Consider the following 27,666-nt stretch of genomic DNA (forward strand, 5'->3'; position numbering starts at 1 on the left):
CTACAGCTTACGGACATTCACTTTCAAGGAACTGAACTACAGTGACCAGCAGTACTAGACATCAGCATATTATATTCATTTCTATCTCTCTGCTTCAGTATGTAATCAAATTTTGATGTCACATGCAATTCTGAAGTCACACAAAAGCCCTATAATCAGTTATAGTTCCAACAGTTCATAATTCTCTTCAATAGATAGAGCAGTGTGTAAATATTCAGTTTTATGTTTAGTTATGTAGCAAAAATCATTTTAAGAACCGTTGAATTTTGCAAATGTATTTAATTAACAGAATCCCATCTATGTACAACATAAAATATATATATATACGCATGTTACAAATCCTCATCTTCATCCTCCTCATCACTAATGACATATTTCTTGTGCTTTTTGTTGGCTTTGTCTTCATCATCTGCCTTCCTCTTCTTTGACGGCTCTCCCTCCTAGACAGGGGAATGAGAAGTAAGAATTCCAATGCTCATTAATATAGGACATATTCAGCAGACTTGGAGTCCACGGGGCGTTTTGATTGGTACTGCTCATTTTAGGCAAGCCATGGTTGGGGCACAGAGGCAACGTGAAGCTCAACAATAAATCCACAATTAACTTGCTCTTGATAATACCATATACAACTCAGTAGTCAGCAGTTACGAGGGGTATAAGTGAGTGTTGAACACTCATTTATAGGCTCGAATAAGGCTGGGGTGCATGGAAATGGTTATATTTTCTGTATAGTGCTGCAATATTTGGAAGGACTAAATAAGATTAAATGTATAAAACGTGTAGAAACCACATAGGTTATAAATAGGTAAGTATGCCTGGCCATCAGAAGGTACGTAAGCCAGCTTGTCTGTGAAAACAGTACTAGACTCACCTCGTCATCGTCATCACTGTTCAGTTTCTTTGCTTTGAGTAATCTCTGAGCTTTGTCATCATCTGAACCTTCATCACTGTCCGATGAGTAGATACGGGCTCTTTCCTCTGTAAAACATGTCAACGGTCCATATAATTCATGTCATTCTCAAGCAGAATGTACAGCAGTAATTGATTATCAAATGTGACAGAAGCAAATCGAGAACGTAAAACTCCACTGAGAAACACTACACCATACTTTTTAACCACCTCAGCCCCCAGTGCTTAAACACCCTGAAAGACCAGGCCACTTTTTACACTTCTGACCTACACTACTTTCACCGTTTATTGCTCGGTCATGCAACTTACCACCCAAATGAATTTTACCTCCTTTTCTTCTCACTAATAGAGCTTTCATTTGGTGGTATTTCATTGCTGCTGACATTTTTACTTTTTTTGTTATTAATCGAAATTTAACGATTTTTTTGCAAAAAAATGACATTTTTCACTTTCAGTTGTAAAATTTTGCAAAAAAAACGACATCCATATATAAATTTTGCTCTAAATTTATTGTTCTACATGTCTTTGATAAAAAAAAAATGTTTGGGTAAAAGTTATAGAGTTTACAAACTATGGTACAAAAATGTGAATTTCCGCTTTTTGAAGCAGCTCTGACTTTCTGAGCACCTGTCATGTTTCCTGAGGTTCTACAATGCCCAGACAGTACAAACACCCCACAAATGACCCCATTTCGGAAAGTACACACCCTAAGGTATTCGCTGATGGGCATAGTGAGTTCATCGAACTTTTTATTTTTTGTCACAAGTTAGCGGAAAATGATGATTTTTTTTTTTTTTCTTACAAAGTCTCATATTCCACTAACTTGTGACAAAAAATAAAAAGTTCTATGAACTCACTATGCCCATCAGCGAATACCTTGGGGTCTCTTCTTTCCAAAATGGGGTCACTTGTGGGGTAGTTATACTGCCCTGGCATTCTAGGGGCCCAAATGTGTGGTAAGGAGTTTGAAATCAAATTCTGTAAAAAAATGACCTGTGAAATCCTAAAGGTGCTCTTTGGAATATGGGCCCCTTTGCCCACCTAGGCTGCAAAAAAGTGTCACACATCTGGTATCTCCGTACTCGGGAGAAGTTGGGGAATGTGTTTTGAGGTGTCATTTTACATATACCCATGCTGGGTGAGATAAATATCTTGGTCAAATGCCAACTTTGTATAAAAAAATGGGAAAAGTTGTCTTTTGCCAAGATATTTCTCTCACCCAGCATGGGTATATGTAAAATGACACCCCAAAACACATTCCCCAACTTCTCCCGATTACGGAGATACCAGATGTGTGACACTTTTTTGCAGCCTAGGTGGGCAAAGGGGCCCATATACAAAAGAGCACCTTTCGGATTTCACAGGTCATTTTTTACAGAATTTGATTTCAAACTCCTTACCACACATTTGGGCCCCTAGAATGCCAGGGCAGTATAACTACCCCACAAGTGACCCCATTTTGGAAAGAAGAGACCCTAAGGTATTCGCTGATGGGCATAGTGAGTTCATGGAAGTTTTTATTTTTTGTCACAAGTTAGTGGAATATGAGACTTTGTATGGAAAAAAAAAAAAAAAAACATCATTTTCCACTAACTTGTGACAAAAAATAAAAAATTCTAGGAACTCGCCATGCCCCTCACGGAATACCTTGGGGTGTCTTCTTTCCAAAATGGGGTCACTTGTGGGGTAGTTATACTGCCCTGGCATTTTCCAGGGGCCCTAATGTGTGGTAAGTAGGTAAATGACCTGTGAAATCCTAAAGGTGCTCTTTGGAATGTGGGCCCCTTTGCCCACCTAGGCTGAAAAAAAGTGTCACACATGTGGTATCGCCGTATTCAGGAGACGTTGGGGAATGTGTTTTGGGGTGTCATTTTACATATACCCATGCTGGGTGAGAGAAATATCTTGGCAAAAGACAACTTTTCCCATTTTTTTATACAAAGTTGGCATTTGACCAAGATATTTATCTCACCCAGCATGGGTATATGTAAAATGACACCCCAAAACACATTCCCCAACTTCTCCTGAGTACGGCGATACCACATGTGTGACACTTTTTTGCAGCCTAGATGCGCAAAGGGGCCCAAATTCATTTTAGGAGGGCATTTTTAGACATTTGGATACCAGACTTCTTCTCACGCTTTGGGGCCCCTAGAATGCCAGGGCAGTATAAATACCCCACATGTGACCCCATTTTGGAAAGAAGACACCCCAAGGTATTCAATGAGGGGCATGGCGAGTTCATAGAAATTTTTTTTTTTGGGCACAAGTTAGCGGAAATTGATATTTTTTATTTTTTTTCTCACAAAGTCTCCCGTTCCGCTAACTTGGGACAAAAATTTAAATCTTTCATGGACTCAATATGCCCCTCACGGAATACCTGGGGGTGTCTTCTTTCCGAAATGGGGTCACATGTGGGGTATTTATACTGCCCTGGCATTCTAGGGGCCCCAAAGCGTGAGAAGAAGTCTGGAATATAAATGTCTAAAAAATTTTACGCATTTGGATTCCGTGAGGGGTATGGTGAGTTCATGTGAGATTTTATTTTTTGACACAAGTTAGTGGAATATGAGACTTTGTAAGAAAAAAAAAAAATAAAATTCCGCTAACTTGGGCCAAAAAAATGTCTGAATGGAGCCTTACAGAGGGGTGATCAATGACAGGGGGGGTGATCAATGACAGGGGGGGTGATCAATGACAGGGGGGGTGATCAATGACAGGGGGGGTGATCAGGGAGTTTATATGGGGTGATAACCACAGTCATTGATCACGCCCGTGTAAGGCTTCATTCAGACGTCCGTATGCGTTTTGCGGATCCGATCCATCTATCAGTGCATCCGTAAAAATAATGCGGACATCTGAATGGAGCTTTACAGGGGGGTGATCAATGACAGGGGGGTAATCAATGACAGGGGTGTAATCAATGACAGGGGTGTAATCAATAACAGGGGGGTGATCAGGGAGTCTATATGGGGTGATAACCACAGTCATTGATCATGCCCCTGTAAGGCTTCATTCAGACGTCCGGATGCGTTTTGCGGATCCGATCCATCTATCAGTGCATCCGTAAAAATCATGCGGACATCTGAATGGAGCTTTACAGGGGGGTAATCAATGACAGGGGGGGTGATCAATGACAGGGGGGTGATCAGGGAGTCTATATGGGGTGATAACCACAGTCATTGATCATGCCCCTGTAAGGCTTCATTCAGACGTCCGGATGCGTTTTGCGGATCCGATCCATCTATCAGTGCATCCGTAAAAATCATGCGGACATCTGAATGGAGCTTTACAGGGGGTTGATCAATGACAGGGGTGTAATCAATGACAAGGGGGTGATCAGGGAGTCTATATGGGGTGATCAGGGGCTAATAAGGGGTTAATAAGTGACGGGGGGGGTGTAGTGTAGTGTAGTGGTGCTTGGTGGGACTTTACTGAGCTACCTGTGTCCTCTGGTGGTCGATCCAAACAAAGGGGACCACCAGAGGACCAGGTAGCAGGTATATTAGACGCTGTTATCAAAACAGCGTCTAATATACCTGTTAGGGGTTAAAAAAAACACATCTCCAGCCTGCCAGCGAACGATCGCCGCTGGCAGGCTGGAGATCAACTCTCTTACCTTCCGTTCCTGTGAGCGCGCGCGCCTGTGTGCGCGCGTTCACAGGAAATCCCGGCTCACGCGAGATGACGCGTATATGCGTCGCTGAGCGCAGGGCTGCCACCGCCGGAACGCGAATCTGCGTACAGCGGTCCGGGGGTGGTTAAATGAAAGCTACTGTGCAAGCATACAGCCCAATAAAGAATGTCTTTTAGAAGCCAGACATTCTTCAGTGTGCCCCCTGGTGGACATGTGGAGTAAAAAAAAGACAGATTTAACCACCTCAGCCCCCAGTGCTTAAACACCCTGAAAGACCAGGCCACTTTTTACACTTCTGACCTACACTACTTTCACCGTTTATTGCTCGGTCATGCAACTTACCACCCAAATGAATTTTACCTCCTTTTCTTCTCACTAATAGAGCTTTCATTTGGTGGTATTTCATTGCTGCTGACATTTTTACTTTTTTTGTTATTAATCGAAATTTAACGATTTTTTTTGCAAAAAAATGACATTTTTCACTTTCAGTTGTAAAATTTTGCAAAAAAAAACGACATCCATATAGAAATTTTGCTCTAAATTTATAGTTCTACATGTCTTTGATAAAAAAAAAATGTTTGGGTAAAAAAAAAATGGTTTGGGTAAAAGTTATAGCGTTTACAAACTATGGTACAAAAATGTGAATTTCCGCTTTTTGAAGCAGCTCTGACTTTCTGAGCACCTGTCATGTTTCCTGAGGTTCTACAATGCCCAGACAGTACAAACACCCCACAAATGACCCCATTTCTGAAAGTACACACCCTAAGGTATTCGCTGATGGGCATAGTGAGTTCATAGAACTTTTTATTTTTTGTCACAAGTTAGCGGAAAATGATGATTTTTTTTTTTTTCCTTACAAAGTCTCATATTCCACTAACTTGTGACAAAAAATAAAAACTTCTATGAACTCACTATGCCCATCAGCGAATACCTTGGGGTCTCTTCTTTCCAAAATGGGGTCACTTGTGGGGTAGTTATACTGCCCTGGCATTCTAGGGGCCCAAATGTGTGGTAAGGAGTTTGAAATCAAATTCTGTAAAAAATGACCTGTGAAATCCGAAAGGTGCTCTTTGAGATATGGGCCCCTTTGCCCACCTAGGCTGCAAAAAAGTGTCACACATCTGGTATCTCCGTACTCAGGAGAAGGTGGGGAATGTGTTTTGGGGTGTCATTTTATATATACCCATGCTGGGTGAGAGAAATATCTTGGCAAAAGACAACTTTTCCCATTTTTTTATACAAAGTTGTCATTTGACCAAGATATTTATCTCACCCAGCATGGGTATATGTAAAAAGACACCCCAAAACACATTCCTCAACTTCTCCTGAGTACGGGGATACCAGATGTGTGACACTTTTTTGCAGCCTAGGTGGGCAAAGGGGCCCATATTCCAAAGAGCACCTTTCGGATTTCACTCCTCATTTTTTCCTGAATTTGATTTCAAACTCCTTACCACACATTTGGGCCCCTAGAATACCAGGGCAGTATAACTACCCCACAAGTGACCCCATTTTGGAAAGAAGACACCCCAAGGTATTCCGTGAGGGGCATGGCGAGTTCCTAGAATTTTTTATTTTTTGTCACAAGTTAGTGGAAAATGATGATTTTTTTTTTTTTTTTTTTTTTCATACAAAGTCTCATATTCCACAAACTTGTGACAAAAAATAAAAACTTCCATGAACTCACTATGCCCATCAGCGAATACCTTGGGGTCTCTTCTTTCCAAAATGGGGTCACTTGTGGGGTAGTTATACTGCCCTGGCATTCTAGGGGCCCAAATGTGTGGTAAGTAGGTAAATGACCTGTGAAATCCGAAAGGTGCTCTTTGGAATGTGGGCCCCTTTGCCCACCTAGGCTGCAAAAAAGTGTCACACATCTGGTATCTCTGTATTCAGGAGAAGTTGAGGAATGTGTTTTGGGGTGTCTTTTTACATATACCCATGCTGGGTGAGATAAATATCTTGGTCAAATGCCAACTTTGTATAAAAAAATGGGAAAAGTTGTCTTTTGCCAAGATATTTCTCTCACCCAGCATGGGTATATGTAAAATGACACCCCAAAACACATTCCCCAACTTCTCCCGATTACGGAGATACCAGATGTGTGACACTTTTTTGCAGCCGAGGTGGGCAAAGGGGCCCATATTCAAAAGAGCACCTTTCGGATTTCACAGGTCATTTTTTACAGAATTTGATTTCAAACTCCTTACCACACATTTGGGCCCCTAGAATGCCAGGGCAGTATAACTACCCCACAAGTGACCCCATTTTGGAAAGAAGAGACCCCAAGGTATTCGCTGATGGGCAAAGTGAGTTCATGGAAGTTTTTATTTTTTGTCACAAGTTAGTGGAATATGAGACTTTGTATGAAAAAAAAAAAAAAAAAAAAAATAAGCATTTTCCACTAACTTGTGACAAAAAATAAAAAATTCTAGGAACTCGCCATGCCCCTCACGGAATACCTTGGGGTGTCTTCTTTCCAAAATGGGGTCACTTGTGGGGTAGTTATACTGCCCTGGCATTTTCCAGGGGCCCTAATGTGTGGTAAGTAGGTAAATGACCTGTGAAATCCTAAAGGTGCTCTTTGGAATATGGGCCCCTTTGCCCACCTAGGCTGCAAAAAAGTGTCACACATGTGGTATCGCCGTATTCAGGAGAAGTTGGGGAATGTGTTTTGGGGTGTCATTTTACATATACCCATGCTGGGTGAGAGAAATATCTTGGCAAAAGACAACTTTTCCCATTTTTTTATACAAAGTTGGCATTTGACCAAGATATTTCTCTCACCCAGCATGGGTATATGTAAAATGACACCCCAAAACACATTCCCCAACTTCTCCTGAGTACGGCGATACCAGATGTGTGACACTTTTTTGCAGCCTAGATGCGCAAAGGTGCCCAAATTCCTTTTAGGAGGGCATTTTTAGACATTTGGATACCAGACTTCTTCTCACGCTTTGGGGCCCCTAGAATGCCAGGGCAGTATAAATACCCCACATGTGACCCCATTTTGGAAAGAAGACACCCCAAGGTATTCAATGAGGGGCATGGCGAGTTCATAGAAATTTTTTTTTTTTGGCACAAGTTAGCGGAAATTGATATTTTTAATTTTTTTCTCACAAAGTCTCCCGTTCCGCTAACTTGGGACAAAAATTTCAATCTTTCATGGACTCAATATGCCCCTCACGGAATACCTGGGGGTGTCTTCTTTCCGAAATGGGGTCACATGTGGGGTATTTATACTGCCCTGGCATTCTAGGGGCCCTAAAGCGTGAGAAGAAGTCTGGAATATAAATGTCTAAAAAATTTTACGCATTTGGATTCCGTGAGGGGTATGGTGAGTTCATGTGAGATTTTATTTTTTGACACAAGTTAGTGGAATATGAGACTTTGTAAGAAAAAAAAAAAAAAATTCTGCTAACTTGGGCCAAAAAAATATCTGAATGGAGCCTTACAGAGGGGTGCTAAATGACAGGGGGGTGATCAATGACAGGGGGGTGATCAATGACAGGGGGGTGATCAATGACAGGGGGGTGATCAGGGAGTCTATATGGGGTGATCACCACAGTCATTGATCATGCCCCTGTAAGGCTTCATTCAGACGTCCGGATGCGTTTTGCGGATCCGATCCATCTATCAGTGCATCCGTAAAAATCATGCGGACATCTGAATGGAGCTTTACAGGGGGGTAATCAATGACAGGGGGGTGATCAATGACAGGGGGGTGATCAGGGAGTCTATATGGGGTGATCACCACAGTCATTGATCATGCCCCTGTAAGGCTTCATTCAGACGTCCGGATGCGTTTTGCGGATCGGATCCATCTATCAGTGCATCCGTAAAAATCATGCGGACATCTGAATGGAGCTTTACAGGGGGGTAATCAATGACAGGGGGGTGATCACCACAGTCATTGATCATGCCCCTGTAAGGCTTCATTCAGACGACCGGATGCGTTTTGCGGATCCGATCCATGTATCAGTGCATCCGTAAAAATCATGCGGACATCTGAATGGAGCTTTACAGGGGGGTGATCAGGGAGTCTATATGGGGTGATCACCACAGTCATTGATCATGCCCCTGTAAGGCTTCATTCAGACGTCCGGATGCGTTTTGCGGATCCGATCCATCTATCAGTGCATCCGTAAAAATCATGCGGACATCTGAATGGAGCTTTACAGGGGGGTAATCAATGACAGGGGGGTAATCAATGACAGGGGGGTGATCAGGGAGTCTATATGGGGTGATCACCACAGTCATTGATCATGCCCCTGTAAGGCTTCATTCAGACGTCCGGATGCGTTTTGCGGATCCGATCCATCTATCAGTGCATCCGTAAAAATCATGCGGACATCTGAATGGAGCTTTACAGGGGGGTAATCAATGACAGGGGGGTGATCACCACAGTCATTGATCATGCCCCTGTAAGGCTTCATTCAGACGACCGGATGCGTTTTGCGGATCCGATCCATGTATCAGTGCATCCGTAAAAATCATGCGGACATCTGAATGGAGCTTTACAGGGGGGTAATCAATGACAGGGGGGTAATCAATGACAGGGGGGTGATCAGGGAGTCTATATGGGGTGATCACCACAGTCATTGATCATGCCCCTGTAAGGCTTCATTCAGACGTCCGGATGCGTTTTGCGGATCCGATCCATCTATCAGTGGATCCGTAAAAATCATGCGGACGTCTGAATGGAGCTTTACAGGGGGTTGATCAATGACAGGGGGGTAATCAATGACAGGGGGGTGATCAGGGAGTCTATATGGGGTGATCAGGGGTGATTAGGGGTGATCAGGGGCTAATAAGGGGTTAATAAGTGATGGGGGGGGGGTGTAGTGTAGTGTAGTGGTGCTTGGTGCTACTTTACTGAGCTACCTGTGTCCTCTGGTGGTCGATCCAAACAAAGGGGACCACCAGAGGACCAGGTAGCAGGTATATTAGACGCTGTTATCAAAACAGCGTCTAATATACCTGTTAGGGGTTAAAAAAAACACATCTCCAGCCTGCCAGCGAACGATCGCCGCTGGCAGGCTGGAGATCAACTATCTTACCTTCCGTTCCTGTGAGCGCGCGCGCCTGTGTGCGCGCGTTCACAGGAAATCTCGCGTCTCGCGAGATGACGCGTATATGCTTGACTGTGCGCAGCGCTGCCACCTCCGGAACGCGATCCTGCGTTAGGCGGTCCGGAGGTGGTTAAAACTTCATGAACACTGATGGGACTTCATAATGTTTTTTTACCTCTCCCTCCTTTATATCTGTTCTTGATGGCCGCCAGGCTGATCGACTCTTCTCCTTCGTCTTCATCATCATAGCGGTCAGGCTCCAGGTAATTAGCGCTTAGCCCACGCTGGTGCTGCTTTTCTTTGACTCTGCGCTGCTGTGACTCTCTGCGGATTGATGCTTTCAGTCTCTCTTCTTCTTTCTGCATGGAAACAAGAAGATAATTAAATATCACTATTTTGAGCTGTAGTTTACAAAAACTGATTTAATTATATAGACAGCATTGAGGTTCTGTTCACATTTCTGCTATGTGGTTTCCATTAATGGTCCCAATATTTTTAATGACAAAGCACTGTCTGAATGCTGGAACCCAAACAAAAAACCTGATGGCCCGCTGTCAAAGTCTTGTAGTGACAGCATTATAGTTGTCACTCTAGAAAAGTAATATGTACTAAGCTGGCTCATTGGTAGTTTACTATACAAACATAATGTGGGTTAAGGAATACTCCAAACCAGCCTGTCCGTTCTTCTATATACTTGTTATCTCGCAAAATAAATTTACTTATCATCCAAAATACATAGGAGGTCAAATGTTTTACCTTAATCATTTCTGTTCTTTGAGACTCTGGATCACGTCCTGCCATCGGAAGAATCCTGATCTTCTGAGTCTTAGAACATCTGTCTGCAAGGGACAGGGTCATCTTCCTGTGAGTGGCGCTGTCGGTGGAATGAGGCCTGAGGGAAAATACAAATATATGTAAAAGAGCAGTTTGTGACAGGCTAGTCGTATCCAATAAAAACATATAGCAATAATAAAAAGAGGCTTATTTGACTTTGCAGTCTATAAATACATCTTATATTTAAAGAGTGGGCTATTTGCCGTAGCATTTAGAGCACACCTGGAGACACATTATAGGAATTCCCATACATACCCATAGAAAACAACGTGTATTCACCAGTAGGGCTGAAACGATTACCATTGATGATTCGTTTGTGCCATGTGACCACGGCGTGTGAGTGAAGAGCTTGCTATTACTCACGCTCCGTGGTCATCCACCTGTCCGCACAGTGCTGCACTGCATCCTGACGTACACACATCGTCAGGACACAGTGCACGTAAGCACGCACTATGACCTGATGCTGTGTGACGTCAGGTCCCAGTGCAGCGTGTGAAAAGGATGGAAGATCTCTGGAGTGTCGGCAGCACCCCTACAGGAAAGGTTCACTGACGCTGCGGATGGGCACTGAAGGCAGTGGGGCTGCTGGTGGCACTGGGAGGAGCTGATGGCATGGGGGGAGGACTTGGTGGCATTGGAGGGGGAACTAGTGGCACTGCTGGAGGAACTAATTGCATTGGAGGGGGTACTGATGGCACTGGGGCTGATGAGTTTTATAGAAAACATTCTCTTAGTTTTTTCTTATTAGAGTACAAGATTAATCATTGGATTAATCGATATAATACTTGATTACTAAAATAATCGATAGCTGCAGCCCTATTCACCAGCAGCAAATTTCTAGGTGCACTGGCTACCTGGCTTTTGCAATCTGCACAGCCCTACCTTGGGCCTCATACACAAGCATGGAGACTGTACAGCATCACAGTCTTCATACTACAGCCTTACAATGCGCCGAGTGCTATGGCGCTATTATGGTCTAGGAGCAACGCTTCTAAGGGAGAAAAACTCTGTATATATAAAACATGCGATGGAATAAGTCATGATTTTTTTCTGTCTGACAGATATATAAACCAAAGAAAACATATATATACACCGCCATATTGAAATTGAGATAAAGCAAATGCCTTCTGCACTACTATGGGTGTCCTCTTAAGGATCTGTAGAACACAGACCGCATCCATGAGGCCCTGGATATAAAGTCCAGATTTAGGTCTGACAAATAATCACAAAATGTCTTGCATATTCGTATCCTAACAAAATTTCCATATCGACACTAACGAATACACAAAAAAAGCAAGTCATTTAGTTTCATGAGTCCTATATCAATAATGATGCATGGCTATTTGTATTCCTTATAACTTAGAATTTACACGATGATTACTATATAATGCCAGAACAAAGGGTCTCAAAAATGCACTGAAATAATTATACTGCCATGCCTCAAAAAGAAGCATGTAGTGCTGCCGTCAGTGCAGTCAAACCTGCCAAAACTGAATTAAAGAAGGTTAAAAAAAAAGAAAATCCAATAAGTAAGATGGAAAATGTGGAGAACAGCACCTTACCTGAACGTCAGCTTGGTCTTGAATACAGCCTGACCTTGTAAACCTGTTCCTTGTCTGATAAAAAGATGGTTGTGGTCTCCTTGTAATGGAGCTTTATACACATCAAATACTTCATTACCCAAGTGCAAGGACATACTGCAAGGAAAATGACAAATATGACGTCAGACAAGTTTCAAAGTGCAAGGAGATGAGCACAGCCAGACGACACTTACCTGCCATCTGACCATTTAACAATCCGTGCATTACTCTCCCTAATATCATTTCCTTCCTCGTCCTTGCGTGTTCTCCACCTGATGGTATTTTCAACCTATTAGTGGAAAAAAGAAAACACACTAGTTATTATAACAGGCAAGCTACCTTAAAGGGGTTGTCCAGGATTTTACCATTGATGGCCTATGCAAAGGATAGGACCTCAATATCTGACTGATGGGGGTTTGACACCCCGCACCTCTGCCGATCAGCTGTTTTGGGGTAGCTCCAGTGCCAGAAGTCGATGCCAGAGCTACAATGCTCCATCCACTACACATTGGACAGACTTGTGTAGTTCCGGTCCTGCTCCTGAACTGCGGCAGGGGTGCGGGTGAGTGACCCCTGCCAGATATTGATGGCCTTTCATGAGTACAGGACATCAATAGATATGTCCTGGACAACCCCATTAAGGCTCGGTCTACATGGCAACTTTAGCTGAGACACATCTCCTAAGCAAGTATTGCTGTGTAGTTCTGTTGGATTTTATGCCAATGTTGTGTCGTAGTAACTTATAACCTGGTTTACTTCTATTTACTGCAGTCTTTGGTTTGTGAGGTGTGTCTCTTGCAAAGTGACAGTGTAGCCTAGCCGTAACAAATGACCTGCTAATGGAGAGAGTAATAAAATCCAATGAGGTACATGGGGACTAGTGGTTTATCAATAGCTGAAATTTCGCAGCTGCTAAGTACACATTAAGCCCCAAAAGCATCATATACAAGGCAGAATTTCACATTTTAGAAAAGGTGAATGCTGAGGCCTAGAGGAGTCATGCAGGCCCAGCATGGGGCCTAGGTATATGGATGTAGGGCTCTGATGACCACAGAGTATCTCAATCATCATGTGCAGAAAAACATTAAATAATCTGGAATGTTGAACTGCACCAGATCTGAGGAACGTGGATTATCAGTAATTTACTGTGCAGTGTCAAAACGGGAAAATATACAGTATACAATGCTTGTATACTACATCCACACACAGGTGAGCTGTAAAGGCAGACAAAAATTGGGAGCATAGCTGAATTTTTGGGGTTTTGAGTTTGCTTGTATGCAAGGAGTTGTGTTCAAGGATTTCTTGTCTCATGAATTTGAAATACTATAATACTCTCCATAACACAAATGTACCCCAGCATGAGAATGTGGCACCTAACAGCAGGCTTACAATGCAGACAGCCCTGGGGTCCTTCATAGGTCCCCAGGGATTAGAGTATTGCTCCCCCAGCTACAATCGGGTCATCGTGGGAAACGTGACGCCGTACGGATCACAGCATGATCAAGGTGTTAACAGTTGGGGTCAGCGCTTCGTCCGACCTTGGCTGTTAAGTAGGAGCCAGCGCTGCGATCACAGGCTGTTAGTAACAGCAGGTTTTTAGCGCTGGAGTGCTCCGGCAGCCATTTAAAAAAAATGTAAGTGCACCAACTGCCGCTAAAAGACAATGGGCTCTCATTAATGATGGAATTGAGAAAAAAAAAAAAAGAATAGAAAAATCTAATGAATGGAAAAAATACCTTTAGTTTCAGCCTGGTTCTTCCTTCTTCATCCAACATTTCTTCATCTTCAAACTCATCCTCGTAATATTGTGGATCAAAGGGTCTAAAGACAAACAAGTACATTAAGCAAAGTATAATAATTCTAAACGTACTCAGATTAATATCATAAGGAAACACAAAGTTAAAAACCTGACGCTATTTAAAATCATAATACACCTCCACTTATACCACATCAATACATATTCCACTTCCCCAAACTCCAAATACATACTGGTAAATGAAAGCTGTGTACCTCATTTACCCCCTTACTCTAGGCAACTCGCAGATGGTAAACTGATCGCCAGGTCAGTGGGCTGCCAAATGAAAGAGCTATTCTTTATAGCAAAGTTCCCCAACTCCAGTCCTCAGGGCCCACCTGCTGGTCATTTCCTTAGTATTGAGCAGGTGATATAATTAGTGTCAATGCATTAGGACTTACCACTGGTATTCATTCGGTGGGATATTCTCAAATCCTGACTGGTAGGTGAGCCCTGAGGACTGGAGTTGGGGAACACTGCTTAATACGGATTCTGTGCCTTACTTAAAGAGTTTGTCAGCCACTTAGATGCTGTAGTCAGCATAAGGGGTTAAGTGACTGTTCTGAGTTTTCTCCAATCCCGGCCGTCAGATCATGGTGACAGCTATGCAATAGAGCTGGCACCTGAAAGTAATAGCACAGGCACAACTCCTTACGTACCGTTACATTAATTTTCAGGAAATGTATAGTTCCTGTGATGTAATAACATATCAAGGCATTAACAGAGAGGTGATAGCACTTATCCAGAGGTGAATAAAGGGGTTGTCTCACTTCAGCAAATAGCATTTATCATGTAGAAAAAGTTAAAGGGGTTCTGCAGTTTGTTTAAACTGATGATCTATCCTCTGGATAAGAGGATAGATCATCAGCATCTGATCGGCAGGGGTCCGACACCCGGGACCCCTGCCGATCAGCTGTTTGAGAAGACAGCGGCGCTCCAGCAGCACCGCGGCCTTCTCACTGTTTACCGCTGGCCCAGTGATGTCACGACTTGTATCAACTAGCCTGGGCGGGGCTAAGCTCCATTCAAGTGAACAGAGCTTAGCCCCGCCCAGGCAAGTTGATACTAGTCGTGACGTCACTGGGCCAGCGGTAAACAGTGAGAAGGCCACTGCCTTCTCAAACAGCTGATCGGCAGGGGTCCCGGGTGTCGGACCCCCGCCGATCAGATGCTGATCTATCCAGAGGATAGATAAACAGCTGATCGGCAGGGGTCCCGGGTGTCGGACCCCCGCCGATCAGATGCTGATCTATCCAGAGGATAGATCATCAGTTTAAACAAACTGCAGAACCCCTTTAATACAAACCACTTACTAATATATTATGATCAATATTGCCTCCTTTGCTGGCTGGATTTCTTTTTACATCACATTATACACTGCTAGTTTCCAAGGTTACGACCACCATTCAATCTAGCAGTGGTGGTCGTGCTTGCACACTATAGGAAAAAGTGCCAGCCTCTCTGGTGGTTGGGTCCGTGGGAGTCGGTGTAAGCCAGTGCTTTTTCCTATAGTGTGCAAGCACGGTTACTACTGCTGGACTGCAGGTTGGTCGTCACCAAGGAAACGAGCAGTGTAGAATTTAATGGAAAAATGAATCCAGCCGGCAAAGGAGGCAATATGGACAATCACAATACATTAGTAAGATAGGGGGCAAATGATGTATGCGTGTTATACACCGATATAATGTTAAGAAGCCATGTTTTTACAGTATTAACAAGTACCGTATACACCATATACACCGCCGATATAATGTACATACCGCACAGCAGTGAGTGGATCAGTAGCAGCGTGTGGAGTGTGAGTAACGGCAATCAGTAGGCAACGGCAAGCCCAGGCAACCCGCGCCTTCCTCACGTCTAATTCTCGCGGCCGTCGGAGCGTAACCACGGTAACGCTCTGCACTGCGAGAGTTTGCAGACTCGCGAGAGTTTGCTGTCTGAGGCAGGAGAACTTGTACCCGTCAGGTACAAGTAAAGTAGTGAAGTAAACTGGAGTGGGGTTTTATGTACGGCGTAACAACTTAACGAATTAACAACTTACGGTATTAACAGATAAAATATATGGTAATTATAAAATAATTATACAAAGTGCTAACATGCTAATTCCCATATGTGCAAAAACTGGTGATACAATAGTGCCAGCATGCTAGATCCAATATGTTCTTTATTTGAAATTTTAATTTTTTTCCTGAAATTTCCCTCTTAAAATGAAGGTGCGTGTTATACGCCTGTGCGTGTTATACACCGATAAATACGGTAACTATCTACATAATAAATCCCATTTGCTGAAGCGCGACAACCCCTTTAATATAAAATGGATGGCATCCAACTGCTGTGACCCCAAATGATTACTAAAGTTTGTGGACAGGAGGAATTTGAATAGAGCAGTGGTCATTTGTGTGCAACTGCTCCATTTAAGGACTATATAGGACTGACGGAAACTTCTGAGCGCTGCATTCTGGACCTCAATTCTACTCATCAGTGGAGCTCCCAGTGATCACACGTTTTTGTGAGAAAAGCACTCCTATGTAAATCATATATAGGTACGGCTGTTCTGAGAACACAAGCTCTAAAAGTCAACTGCCTCTACACAGAATGCGTGTATGTACGTGTCAAACTAAAGGTTTTGCTCTGCCCACATTTCCATCTGAGGTTCTGTTAGGAGCCCCTGTCATATCTGACTGGAAATATAGCACAGCTGCTGCGACAGACAACCCGATGGACTAATTATATCAATGGGGTCCATTGGTGGTGTCCATCAGAGGAGCAGAAAAACTGCAATTTTTTAGCATAAATGTGAACAGAGTAAACTGGGACCTTCACTTTCCACAGGGATTGGTGGGTGCAGTGAATACAGTACTACTGAATTATCACAGGAGTTACCTTTCATGTTTGCCCTGAATGTACTTTACCTGGGCTCAACACTGAGAAAGTTAGGAAGCTTCACAAAATATAAGTCATTTCCAAGGTCTGTGTTCACTTTGGGGATCTCTACTTCTATCCTGGTCTCCGGTGCGGGCTCCTCCTCAGGATGATCTTGGTCGATTCCATAGTCATCCTGCAGTATCATGAAAAAGGTCAGAAAATCAGTCAGCCTGATGCTAGATATTATATGTACGTGCATAACGGTATATTTAATACTATGTCCACCCCCAGCGTCTGTCTCCTGGCTATTTGCCCTTTTTGCTTAGGTCCGTGACTAACATGCAAGTGAAATCTCCATGTAGACAACAACTCACGCACTTCTTTTATGTCTATATATCAGCTGCAACAGAACTGGACGAGATGCATCAAAACGGGTGCAATGGAAAGGTCTTTTATTATTTAATTTTTGTTTTTAAAAACTTTATTTAACTGTTTTTTACATTTTTTTAGCCCCCTAAGGGACTTGCCTTGAACTATACACTGTAGTACTTCTGTAGGAACTTTTACATCTTGCTAGAGGTAGGGTGGAACGGTAGCAGTAACACAAAAGGACATCAAAAGGTCTCCAGCTACCATGACATGACTTCACTGGGGTGCATGGGAGGATAGAGGGAGCCCTGTCTCAAGAGTCGGGCTATGGTTACTTGGGCCCCAACAGAGGAAATTATTTTCAAGGCCCAACCCTATATCATCAATAAAGGCTTATCGGTTTTGAATCAAAGAAAAAGACCCTAGTGGCAAGTGATTAATTCTAAAGGCAGCTCTAAATCTCCTGGATCTTTGGGGCCCACTGTAGCTTCAGAGACTTGGCCCACTGGAGGACCCTCTGGTAATTTGGTGGCCAGTCTGACCCTGCGCCTCACTCTAACTGTTCAGATGAGGGGATCAACTGCAAGTATCAAGAGTTATTTCCGATCCTGGCAATGGAAGCAGGGTTCCGGCTGCATATGAAGTTGGTACCCATAAGTGACGGTGCAAGCACGACTCCTGATCGTGCACCATCATAGCACCAAAACAGTCAAATCGAATAGTGCCTGAAGCAATGTACTATTACTACACAGAGTGGGAAGTAGTTATGGGCTGACCTACACATAGATATAGGTCCTCATTAGAAGAATATGTGCATTCATGTCAAACATGGGTGGATTCCACAGACATGTCCCATAATTTGCTTAGAATACAGAATGTGTTTAAGCAAGAAACAGAAGATCTATGGATGAGATAGACACTGACTGTCAGGTCACAGGTACATACCATTGGTTGGCCTGGAGTTGGAGGCTTCATTTCAGCATCACTATCTGAAGAAATATCATCTGCATCTCCAAACAAATCGGAGGCACCTTTTTTCCCCTCTTAAAATAAGTTATAAAACATGGAATTAATTAGATATTATTCAACATTATTGGGACCTTCTATTCATTTTAATAAAGCCTCAAAGTTAAATTAAAGGGGTTCTCTGGGAAATTAAACTAAATTAAAAAATAAATATGTCATAGTACCTTTATCAAAAGAAGCTCGTTTTCCCTAGGGAGTTATCATTGTGGGACCGTAAAATGGCTGCCATTAAGTCATTACGTCAGAAACCCGTCCTAGGATGCCCAGTGCACTCACTAGGACGGGCTGCGTCAGCACCAGCAGATCGAGACCCTGTACAGCCTGAGGTAACAGCTACTTCCTGGGTGGGCTGACCGCTAGTGAGACGGGAATGCGCATATCAGAGCATGCGCACTGTGCTTAGGCCGTTCCCAGTGAAGAGGAAGGGAGAAAACAGTTCCCTGGAGACCGTTTGCGATCCGTCTCAGGCACCTGGCAGGGCTCTGAAGCGGCAAATTTGCCTTTCGAGGCATTCCGTTATTCATTCTGTTATAATAGAAGTCTATGGGCTGCAAAACGGATACGTCCCGTTTCCGTTATGCAGGAGAGGACTCTAAAGGCATTTCATTATGCATTCCGTCATAGAATTGCGTTATGGTCCGTGGTAACTGAATCCAAACGGATCGCAAACACAGTTTCCAGGGAACTGTTTTCAAGAAATCTACAGTAAGTCCAGTTGCCTTGATTTATTCTTTACAGATCTGGGAACTGCCTAAGCACAGTGCGCATGCTCTGATATGCGCGTTCCCGTCTCACTAGCGGTCAGCCCACCCAGGAAGTAGCGGTTACCTCAGGCTGAACAGGGTCTCGAGCTGCTGGTGCTGACGCAGCCCGTCCTAGTGAGTGCACTGGGCATCCTAGGACGGGTTTCTGACACAATGACTTAATGGCAGCCATTTCACGGTCCCACAATGATAACGCCATAGGGAAAACAAGTTTCTTTCGATAAATAAAAGGTACTTGAATGAATGTTTTTACTATGACATAATATTTCTTTTTTTTTATTAGTTTAGTTTCCCGGAGAACCCCTTTAATGAAAGCTTGTTTTACTGAAGATGCTGTAAGTGGAGTGATCTAAACATAGGGCAGATGGAGAAATTTAAGTTTGCCATCTGCCCCGAGATCCAGACTGCTGTTTATGGCAGGAGCTGAAAAAATTGCAAGCTATTAAGAAACAACTTATAGTCTGGTGATGACTAGACAAGAAAGATATTTGGAATTGAAAATCTGCTAAGAAGACACAACATATTAAAGGAACTGATGTCTCCTACATTTTTTACACATCATAGCAACATGTCAGACCCCCACTGATGGGCCAGAAGCTCTAAGCTGAGCGTTGTGCCCCTTTGACTGTGACTACCACTCCTCAGAGTTAGGGCTCCCTGTGTACAGACTTAAAAACGTCTATGTGGCCATACACTGCCATCTACCAAAGCACAGCCAATGACGGTCAAATGGCCATATCGCTCAAGTGAGTGCTTCTGCCCCTTCGTTTCAGTGCTTGGGAGGAAGAAGTCTCAGCATCTGGATTACCGCTGATCAAAGCTTCAGACTCTTCACTCACTAGGACATGATTTAAAAGCAATATAAATGTACATGCAGAAAACCTGAAGCATATAGAAGGACTCCATACCTTTTGGCGTTTCCCCATCGCTATCTAACTCAGAGTCTGACTGTCTTCTCTTCTTCTTCTTCTTAGGCCTCTGCCGCACAATCTCTTCTTCACTATCGCTTCCTTTTCCTGATACTATAAAAGACACCAGAAAACATGCTGAACAAGAATAACTGTGCAGAATATGTACTTTAAAAGAACAAAAAAAAACTTTGTTGATTGTAAAGTTCTCCCGACAATATGTTGGTGCAGTGGAAATCTATAAATAAAACGGACCTGATTTTTGCTCCTGCTCTTCACCATCTGAATGCTGTTGCTCATCATCAGAGCGATGGCCGTCAAGTTCATCATCTGAATGTCGCCTCTGATCGTCATCTGAATGTCGCCTCTGATCGTCATCTGAATGTCGCCTCTGATCGTCATCTGAATGTCGCCTCTGATCGTCATCTGAATGTCGCCTCTGATCGTCATCTGAATGTCGCCTCTGCTCATGATCTTCATCGTCAGAATGCTGCTGCTCTTCATCTGACTGCTGTCGTTCCTGTTCATCATCTGAATTCTGAATCTTTGGTTCATCATCATCATCTGATCGCTGATGGTAATCCTGATCTTCACCATCTGAATGCAGTCTCTCATCATCAGAATGTCTCTGGTCATCGTCATCAGAATGATGTCTGCGATCCTCCTCATCAGACTGTTGGTTTTCATGGTCTTCTCCATCAGATTGCCTGTGCATCTCTTCATCTGATCTCATATTTCTGTCATCATCTGAATGCTGTGCTTCATCATCTGAGTTCTGAATCTTCTCCTCATCATCAGACTGGTCACTTCTACCCTCCCTGCCCCATTTTTCATCTTCAGAATGGACATCTTTTTCTGACCCTTCGGCATCAGAGTGATGGCTGCTGCGGTCAGATCGGTGGCCTTTATCATCATCTTCATCCTGAATGTTTTCAGACCCACTGTGCTGTTCAGCATCTGATTGATCATGTTCTTCTTGATCAGAGTGGGCATTACCTTCAGACTGATTATCAGACCTTTCTGAATGGTTGTAACTACCACTGTGTTGGGACGCAGCTTCATCCTCACTGTCATCTCCAAAAAGTTCCCTGTTGCTGGGTTTTAAAGCAGAATGTCCCTCCTCATCATCATCCCGTTCACTGTCACTCGCAGAAGCATTACTCACTGAGGCAGCGTTCCTTGGTTCGGAGTCAGAGCCAGATCCAGAGTCCGAGTCTTCTAAAATTGGAAATAACAACATATATGATTAGCTCACCATCAGGATTATGATACATGGAGATATCTGTTATTGTACCGGTGCCCTTTACAATAATGTAGACATACCAGGTCCAACATTTTGTACTGACACAACAATCAGAAGTTTGTATCACACAAGTAGACCTGATTATCCCCTTAGCTCCTACAAAAGTAGGATCAGTACCACCTACATTGGACCAAACCACAACTTGATTTTTCTAAATACATACGGTATAAATTTGCTAATTTTCTTAAAGGGTTTTTCCAATCTGGGACATTTATGGCATATTGACAGGATATACCATAAATGTCTGATAGATGCGGGCCCACTCCTAAGTCCAGAATGGGTCCCCGAACTGAACAGAAGGCAAGCTGCTCATACATGCCCACTCTCCATTCATCGCTAAGGGACTGCCAGAAGTAGGCAAGCGCTGACTTTACTATTACCATAGTGGTGAATAAAGGGGTGACCACTTTCCATTCACTGCTATGAGACTTCCAAAAATAGCCGTGTGCGCTTCTTTGGCTATTTTTGGAAGAACCCTTAACAGTGGAGAGCATGCTGCACATGCGCAGTGTCCTCTCCATTCACTTCAGGCTCAATTCTCGAGATTGGAGTGGATCCCAGAGGTAGAGCCTGCACCGATCAGACATACATATAGTATATCCTATCGATATGTCATAAATGTCCCAGATGGGAATACCCCTTTAAATTCTTAAAGTTTTTACAATGTTACTATTTTTCATTGGAACAATTAAAAATGGTTGCAAAGGTTCAACTGTCCCTTAAAAGGGTTCTCTGGCCTTTTAATATTGACGACCTATCCTCTGGTTAGGTCATCAATATCAGATAGGCACCCTTCTCTCTTCCTGCCCGCCGCTGCTGCTCTCCCATAGACATACAGCGGAGAGCAGGAATAAAGAAGGGAGAGGGCACGTGGGCACTGTGCGCGCGCCATCTCCTCATACAGCTGATTGGCGGGGGTGTCGGTTGTCGGACTTCTGCCGATCTGATATTGATGACCTATCCTGATGATAGATCATCGATATAGGAGAGCTCGGAGAACCCCTTTAAGGGGGTTGAACAATTTATTAGAGAATCTCCCCAGACCTCCTACGGGCTTATGCACACAAAAGTATATTCTTTCCGTGTCCGTTCCATTTATTTTTTTTGCGGTCCCATTCATTTCAATGGGTCCGCAAATAAAACAAAACGGAAGTTACTCCGTGTGCATTCCGTTTTCGTGTGTCCATTACGCAAAGAAAATAGAACATTGTCCGCATTATGGACAAGGATAGGACTGTTCTATAAGGGGCCAGCTGTTCCGTTCCGCAAAATACATAATGCACACGCACGTCATCCGTATTTTTTGCATACCGCATCGTGTGCGTGAGCCCTAAGTATGATAAAATAAAAGATCGGATACTCACCATATAGATGCCTGATGGGTCCAGGGCTCTAGTAATGGCATAGCTGTATACAGCTGGTTAGCACTGTGCTCAAAATGATGGGGCATTAGGTGGTGCATATGTGCTCTTTTTTTATTTCATCAATTCTGATACTGGACATGGAAAGACACAAGTGCATGCAACAAAGGATAGGCCATCCAAGTTTGATTGGAAGACGTCCCAGAAGAGGAACATTAGCCATACAGTCACATGGCAGAGCGATACTAATCCGCAGCACATCGTGGGCCACGGACCAGCGCAGCAGGGGCATGTTTTGGCCACATCCAGCATTGCACAGTGTGGCCTTAGCCTAATATAAGAGCAGCTGACCGAATCCACTCACATCTTCATTGCTGTCACCAACACATACAGTGACGTTTTAAGCCTCAAAGGGGTCTTTGTCAAACATATGGGTCACAATGTAGGATCTGCTACAGTACAACCGTGCCCCTGCAAACTACGGTATATATTAACCTAGCTCTGAGTTATAAAGGAACCAATGATGCGTGGCCGGATTAGTTGCCTGATGGACCTCACTGACTTGTAATGGGGTCTGTTCTACAGGTATCCGTCCTTCTGTCAGTTATGGCAGACCCCATCAGAAGTCAGTGGGGGTCCCCCGTGCACCGCGCTGGGGTGTCCTTACTGCTGAATAGTAGTATTGTCCCCATGGTGACACCTCTAGTAATAAAGCATCCGCAGAGCTCAGCTTCTGAGCCCACCCAACTAACTTCAATTAGACTTGTCATTGCCCAACATGTGCCAAGGGACTGGTTCCTGCCAATGATGTGCTGCCCCCTGACAACAGATCAGCTCTACAGCCACATTCCTCCTGGAGAGCCTGTCCTGGTAAAAGTCCATCTACACAGCAGACTGAGCCCCTGTACGGGTGCCGGCGAGGTACACCATTCCTCCACAGACCGGTCAGCCATACTCACCGTCTCCTTTCGGCTCATTTTCGGACTCTGCATCGCTGCCGAACAGACCCTCCAACATGTCCATGTCCGGCCTCGCTGGAGAACCTCAGGAAGTGCGCAGGAGCGGAAGTGGCTAGACTACTAAGGGGAGGGAGGGATTAACCCCGGCCTGCCCGGTGCAGAAATATTCGCAGCCGGTCACTGTGAAGTCCACATTCACAGTGAACCGTGTGCGGTTCCTCTTCTAACACTAATTTTCATAACGACATATGTGAAGCATACCGGGAAATTTACTGCCGAAACTGCGCATGCGCATTTGTTCAAGAGCTGTGCGAGGAAAGCTGGGAAATGTAGTTCATGCCCCAAATTGTCTTCAGTACTGCACGTTGTATACTATATGTCCCAGCATACTGTTTTATTATTTTTTTTCCTTTGTTTTAGGAGCGGTAGTTTCAAGTCTGCTTGTGATCACAGCTGGAGTTTCACATAATTATACATAAATATATATATATTATTATGAAGCTGAGGTGTGACATAATTCCATATATTCATATATATACACTCACCTAAAGAATTATTAGGAACACCATACTAATACGGTGTTGGACCCCCTTTTGCCTTCAGAACTGCCTTAATTCTACGTGGCATTGATTCAACAAGGTGCTGATAGCATTCTTTAGAAATGTTGGCCCATATTGATAGGATAGCATCTTGCAGTTGATGGAGATTTGAGGGATGCACATCCAGGGCACGAAGCTCCCGTTCCACCACATCCCAAAGATGCTCTATTGGGTTGAGATCTGGTGACTGTGGGGGCCATTTTAGAACAGTGAACTCATTGTCATGTTCAAGAAACCAATTTGAAATGATTCGAGCTTTGTGACATGGTGCATTATCCTGCTGGAAGTAGCCATCAGAGGATGGATGCATGTTCTCATTCTGTTTACGCCAAATTCAGACTCTACCATTTGAATGTCTCAACAGAAATCGAGACTCATCAGACCAGGCAACATTTTTCCAGTCTTCAACAGTCCAATTTTGAGCTCGTGCAAATTGTAGCCTCTTTTTCCTATTTGTAGTGGAGATAAGTGGTACCCGGTGGGGTCTTCTGCTGTTGTAGCCCATCCGCCTCAAGGTTGTGCGTGTTGTGGCTTCACAAATGCTTTGCTGCATACCTCGGTTGTAACGAGTGGTTATTTCAGTCAACGTTGCTCTTCGATCAGCTTGAATCAGTCGGCCCATTCTCCTCTGACCTCTAGCATCCACAAGGCATTTTCGCCCACAGGACTGCCGCATACTGGATGTTTTTCCCTTTTCACACCATTCTTTGTAAACCCTAGAAATGGTTGTGCGTGAAAATCCCAGTAACTGAGCAGATTGTGAAATACTCAGACCGGCCCGTCTGGCACCAACAACCATGCCACGCTCAAAATTGCTTAAATCACCTTTCTTTCCCATTCTGACATTCAGTTTGGAGTTCAGGAGATTGTCTTGACCAGGACCACATCCCTAAATGCATTGAAGCAACTGCCATGTGATTGGTTGACTAGATAATTGCATTAATGAGAAATAGAACAGGTGTTCCTAATAATTCTTTAGGTGAGTGTATATATTCGTAATTTCGAATATTCTAGGTTTTTTTTCCATCAGTAACCTCCCTTCTTGCTTGTGGGCCAATGAGAAGGCTGCAATGTCTTTGTCTGAGCTTAGCAACATGCCTAGCAACCAATAGGAAAGTTGCCTACCCCTTACTATATAAGAACCTCCCCAGCAGCCCTTGTATGCAGTATTTTGCATATCTGAGAGAGACAGCAGTGTTATTGCTGTGCTCTCGGCTTTCATGTATCATTACATTAGATAGTTAGTATGTATGTATGTGTGTGTGTGTGTGTGTGTGTGTATATATATTACAGATAGTTAGTGGGAGATAGTCAGTGTAGGTTAGATAGTGATATAGTGTAGCTGAAGGTTCTGCTGTTCATACATATATGCTACATACATAGTGCTGTGATGTCACAAGTTCAGAACAATACTTAGTGCACCAATCACTAATAAGTAGTCAGACCTGTTAAAATATGAAGTTGCACGTATTGCGCCAAAATATTTGCATCATTAGTGACGATTTCGCAATCGCGAATATATTGGAGCCCTCTATCTGCATATAAAGCTATTGTAATGTTCTGCCGTGCCAACCATTTTCTTCTGTTTTAGGAAACTTCTAGCAGCTTGAAAAATGTAGCTATAATGACATTACGCGAATATTACATTGACGATTTTCACGATCAAGAAAATAATCTCGAATTTACTAATATACGACGAATAATTGCAAAATGACGCAAATTCTAATATTGCCCCTGCCGCTCATCACTACTGACAATGTCTTTGCCAACTACGCTCTTGCAAGAACTACAGGCTCAGATAACGCCTTAAGACAAAAAGGTATGGATGGAGGCAGGAGAGCTCTGGCAGGTAAATGGCAGAACATGTCTGCCTCGGAGTTTGTATCCCATGATGGCTAATTTTGCACATGGCCCTACTCATTTGTCAAAAGGAGCTATGAGCACACTAGTGTTAGAACATTGGTTTGCCCCTGGAATTCAGACCCTCTTTGAAAAGTTTGTTCAGGGTTGTCTTGCATGTGCCAGACATAACCCTGGGAGATTCGTAAAGACCCCCAAGAAACACACTCCCAAATCTTTGTACCCGTTTCAAAGAGTGCATATGGATTACATACAGCTACCCAAGGTGGGCACATATGAGTATGTCCTTGTAGCCATTGATGTATTCTCAGGTTGGCCAGAAAGAAGCCTGCCCAGTAACTACGGCTACAGCCAAAAACACTGCTAAGAAAATATTGTCAGAAGTAGTCTGCAGATATGGGATTCCAGAGGTAATAGTCAGACAGAGGTACTCATTTCACTAGGGGAGATAATGGGACACATACTGATGACTCTAGGGATCACACAAGCGCTGCACACTCCCAACAGCATGGAGACACTATAGTGGTGGTCCCAGATGGAATTGCCCAGGTGGCACTGGTCCTGCGTTTATCACTTTCTGTTCTGTATTAAGTAGCTTCAGGACCTAAGTGGAAGTTCGGATGGAGGCGCATCTTTGGCAGGAAGGCAGTGTCCGTCCCAGGCCTCCCATCACCTAAGTGTTCGTAGTGGTTACCAGAGCAGGACAGAAGTGGACCTTCCGGGCGATTCCAGGCCTACTCCAAGTGGCTACACTTCCAGGCCGCACCATATTGGTCAAGGAAAACGCCATGATTGACAGCACTGTCCAACCGAGGGACAGCAACGCCCAAGATGATGCCCACCTTCCTGATTCCACAACCGAAGACCACAGCTACGCAGAAACTTTTAGGCTTACTGGTGATGCTCCTAGCAGTATGGCTGACCTACCGGCTCCTAGAGATTCCAACACAGGAGCATAAGAGGTACATCAAGGTGTATCCAGAACTATGAACAATGACGCATGGGACAACAATGCTGCACCTACATCTACTTAGATAGTGTGTGTGTTTTTTTTTTTCCAATATAATTTTATTCATTTTTTTCCCCAAAAATAATAATAGCAATATCATCAGTAGTCCAGAACATAAAGGACATTCATCATAAGTACAGTATATCATTACAAAGATATCTTGGATATGCTATACAAATACAACATAGTACTGAATAATGTAATATAATACCCCCCTCCCCCCTCCCTTGCATCAGCCTAAACTCCGATAACAGCCGTTAAATTAAACAAGTGCGTCATTAGGGTTATATCACTTTCAAAGCTCCTAGCTTATCCTTTAGATCCTCAAGCAAATACCATGATGTCAACTTGAAGGGAGACCTAATTCTTGCGTATTCATGAGACTCTATGTAATTTAATACAAACATGTGCCAGGTGAAATATAGCTTTTTCCCCAATATTTCCTTTTGTTGCAATGCCTCAAGCCATTCTAGATGAAAAACATGTTTGAGCTGTGTGATAACCATAGAGACAGAAGGGATCTGTGGTTGTAGCCATAGCTTCAGTGTAAATTTTTTGGCCACTAGCAGAATTTTATGCCCTGCCGGCGAAATAGATGCTGTTAAGTATTCATTCGACTGGTCATTCCTGATGACTTGAACATGCAAAATTGCCATTGCAGGAGTAATGTCTACCTCTTTCCCACCACAATTTTTTATAAGGACACTAAGGTCATTCCAGTAGTCCCTCAACTTCGGACAACTCCATAGTCCATGGAATAAGTCCGACATCGATAAATCGCATTTTGAGCATGCATTCAACCTATCCCGATTCGCG

The 27,666-nt window shown here is 43.6% G+C and overlaps 1 protein-coding gene across 2 annotated transcripts; it reads right to left on the minus strand.

The window, feature by feature from the left end:
- Positions 1-259: 259 nt before the first annotated feature.
- LEO1 (LEO1 homolog, Paf1/RNA polymerase II complex component) lies at positions 260-23,520 on the minus strand. Of its 2 annotated transcripts, none has more exons than XM_040413964.1 (12): positions 23,383-23,520; positions 20,015-20,977; positions 19,760-19,873; positions 18,007-18,104; positions 16,740-16,885; positions 13,769-13,853; positions 12,227-12,321; positions 12,015-12,149; positions 10,375-10,510; positions 9,794-9,977; positions 872-978; positions 260-440 (listed from the first exon to the last, which is right to left on the minus strand). In XM_040413964.1, exons 1-12 carry the CDS (start codon positions 23,444-23,446, stop codon positions 333-335), a joined length of 2,235 nt encoding a protein of 744 aa, XP_040269898.1. In that variant the 5' UTR covers positions 23,447-23,520; the 3' UTR covers positions 260-332. The 2 variants fall into 2 exon arrangements, with proteins under 2 accessions (XP_040269898.1, XP_040269899.1); XM_040413965.1 differs by having other exon boundaries at positions 260-437; positions 23,383-23,507.
- Between the last annotated feature and the right edge of the window lie 4,146 nt (positions 23,521-27,666).

Source organism: Bufo bufo, chromosome 1 (assembly GCF_905171765.1).
Source record: "Bufo bufo chromosome 1, aBufBuf1.1, whole genome shotgun sequence".
NCBI lineage: Eukaryota > Metazoa > Chordata > Amphibia > Anura > Bufonidae > Bufo > Bufo bufo.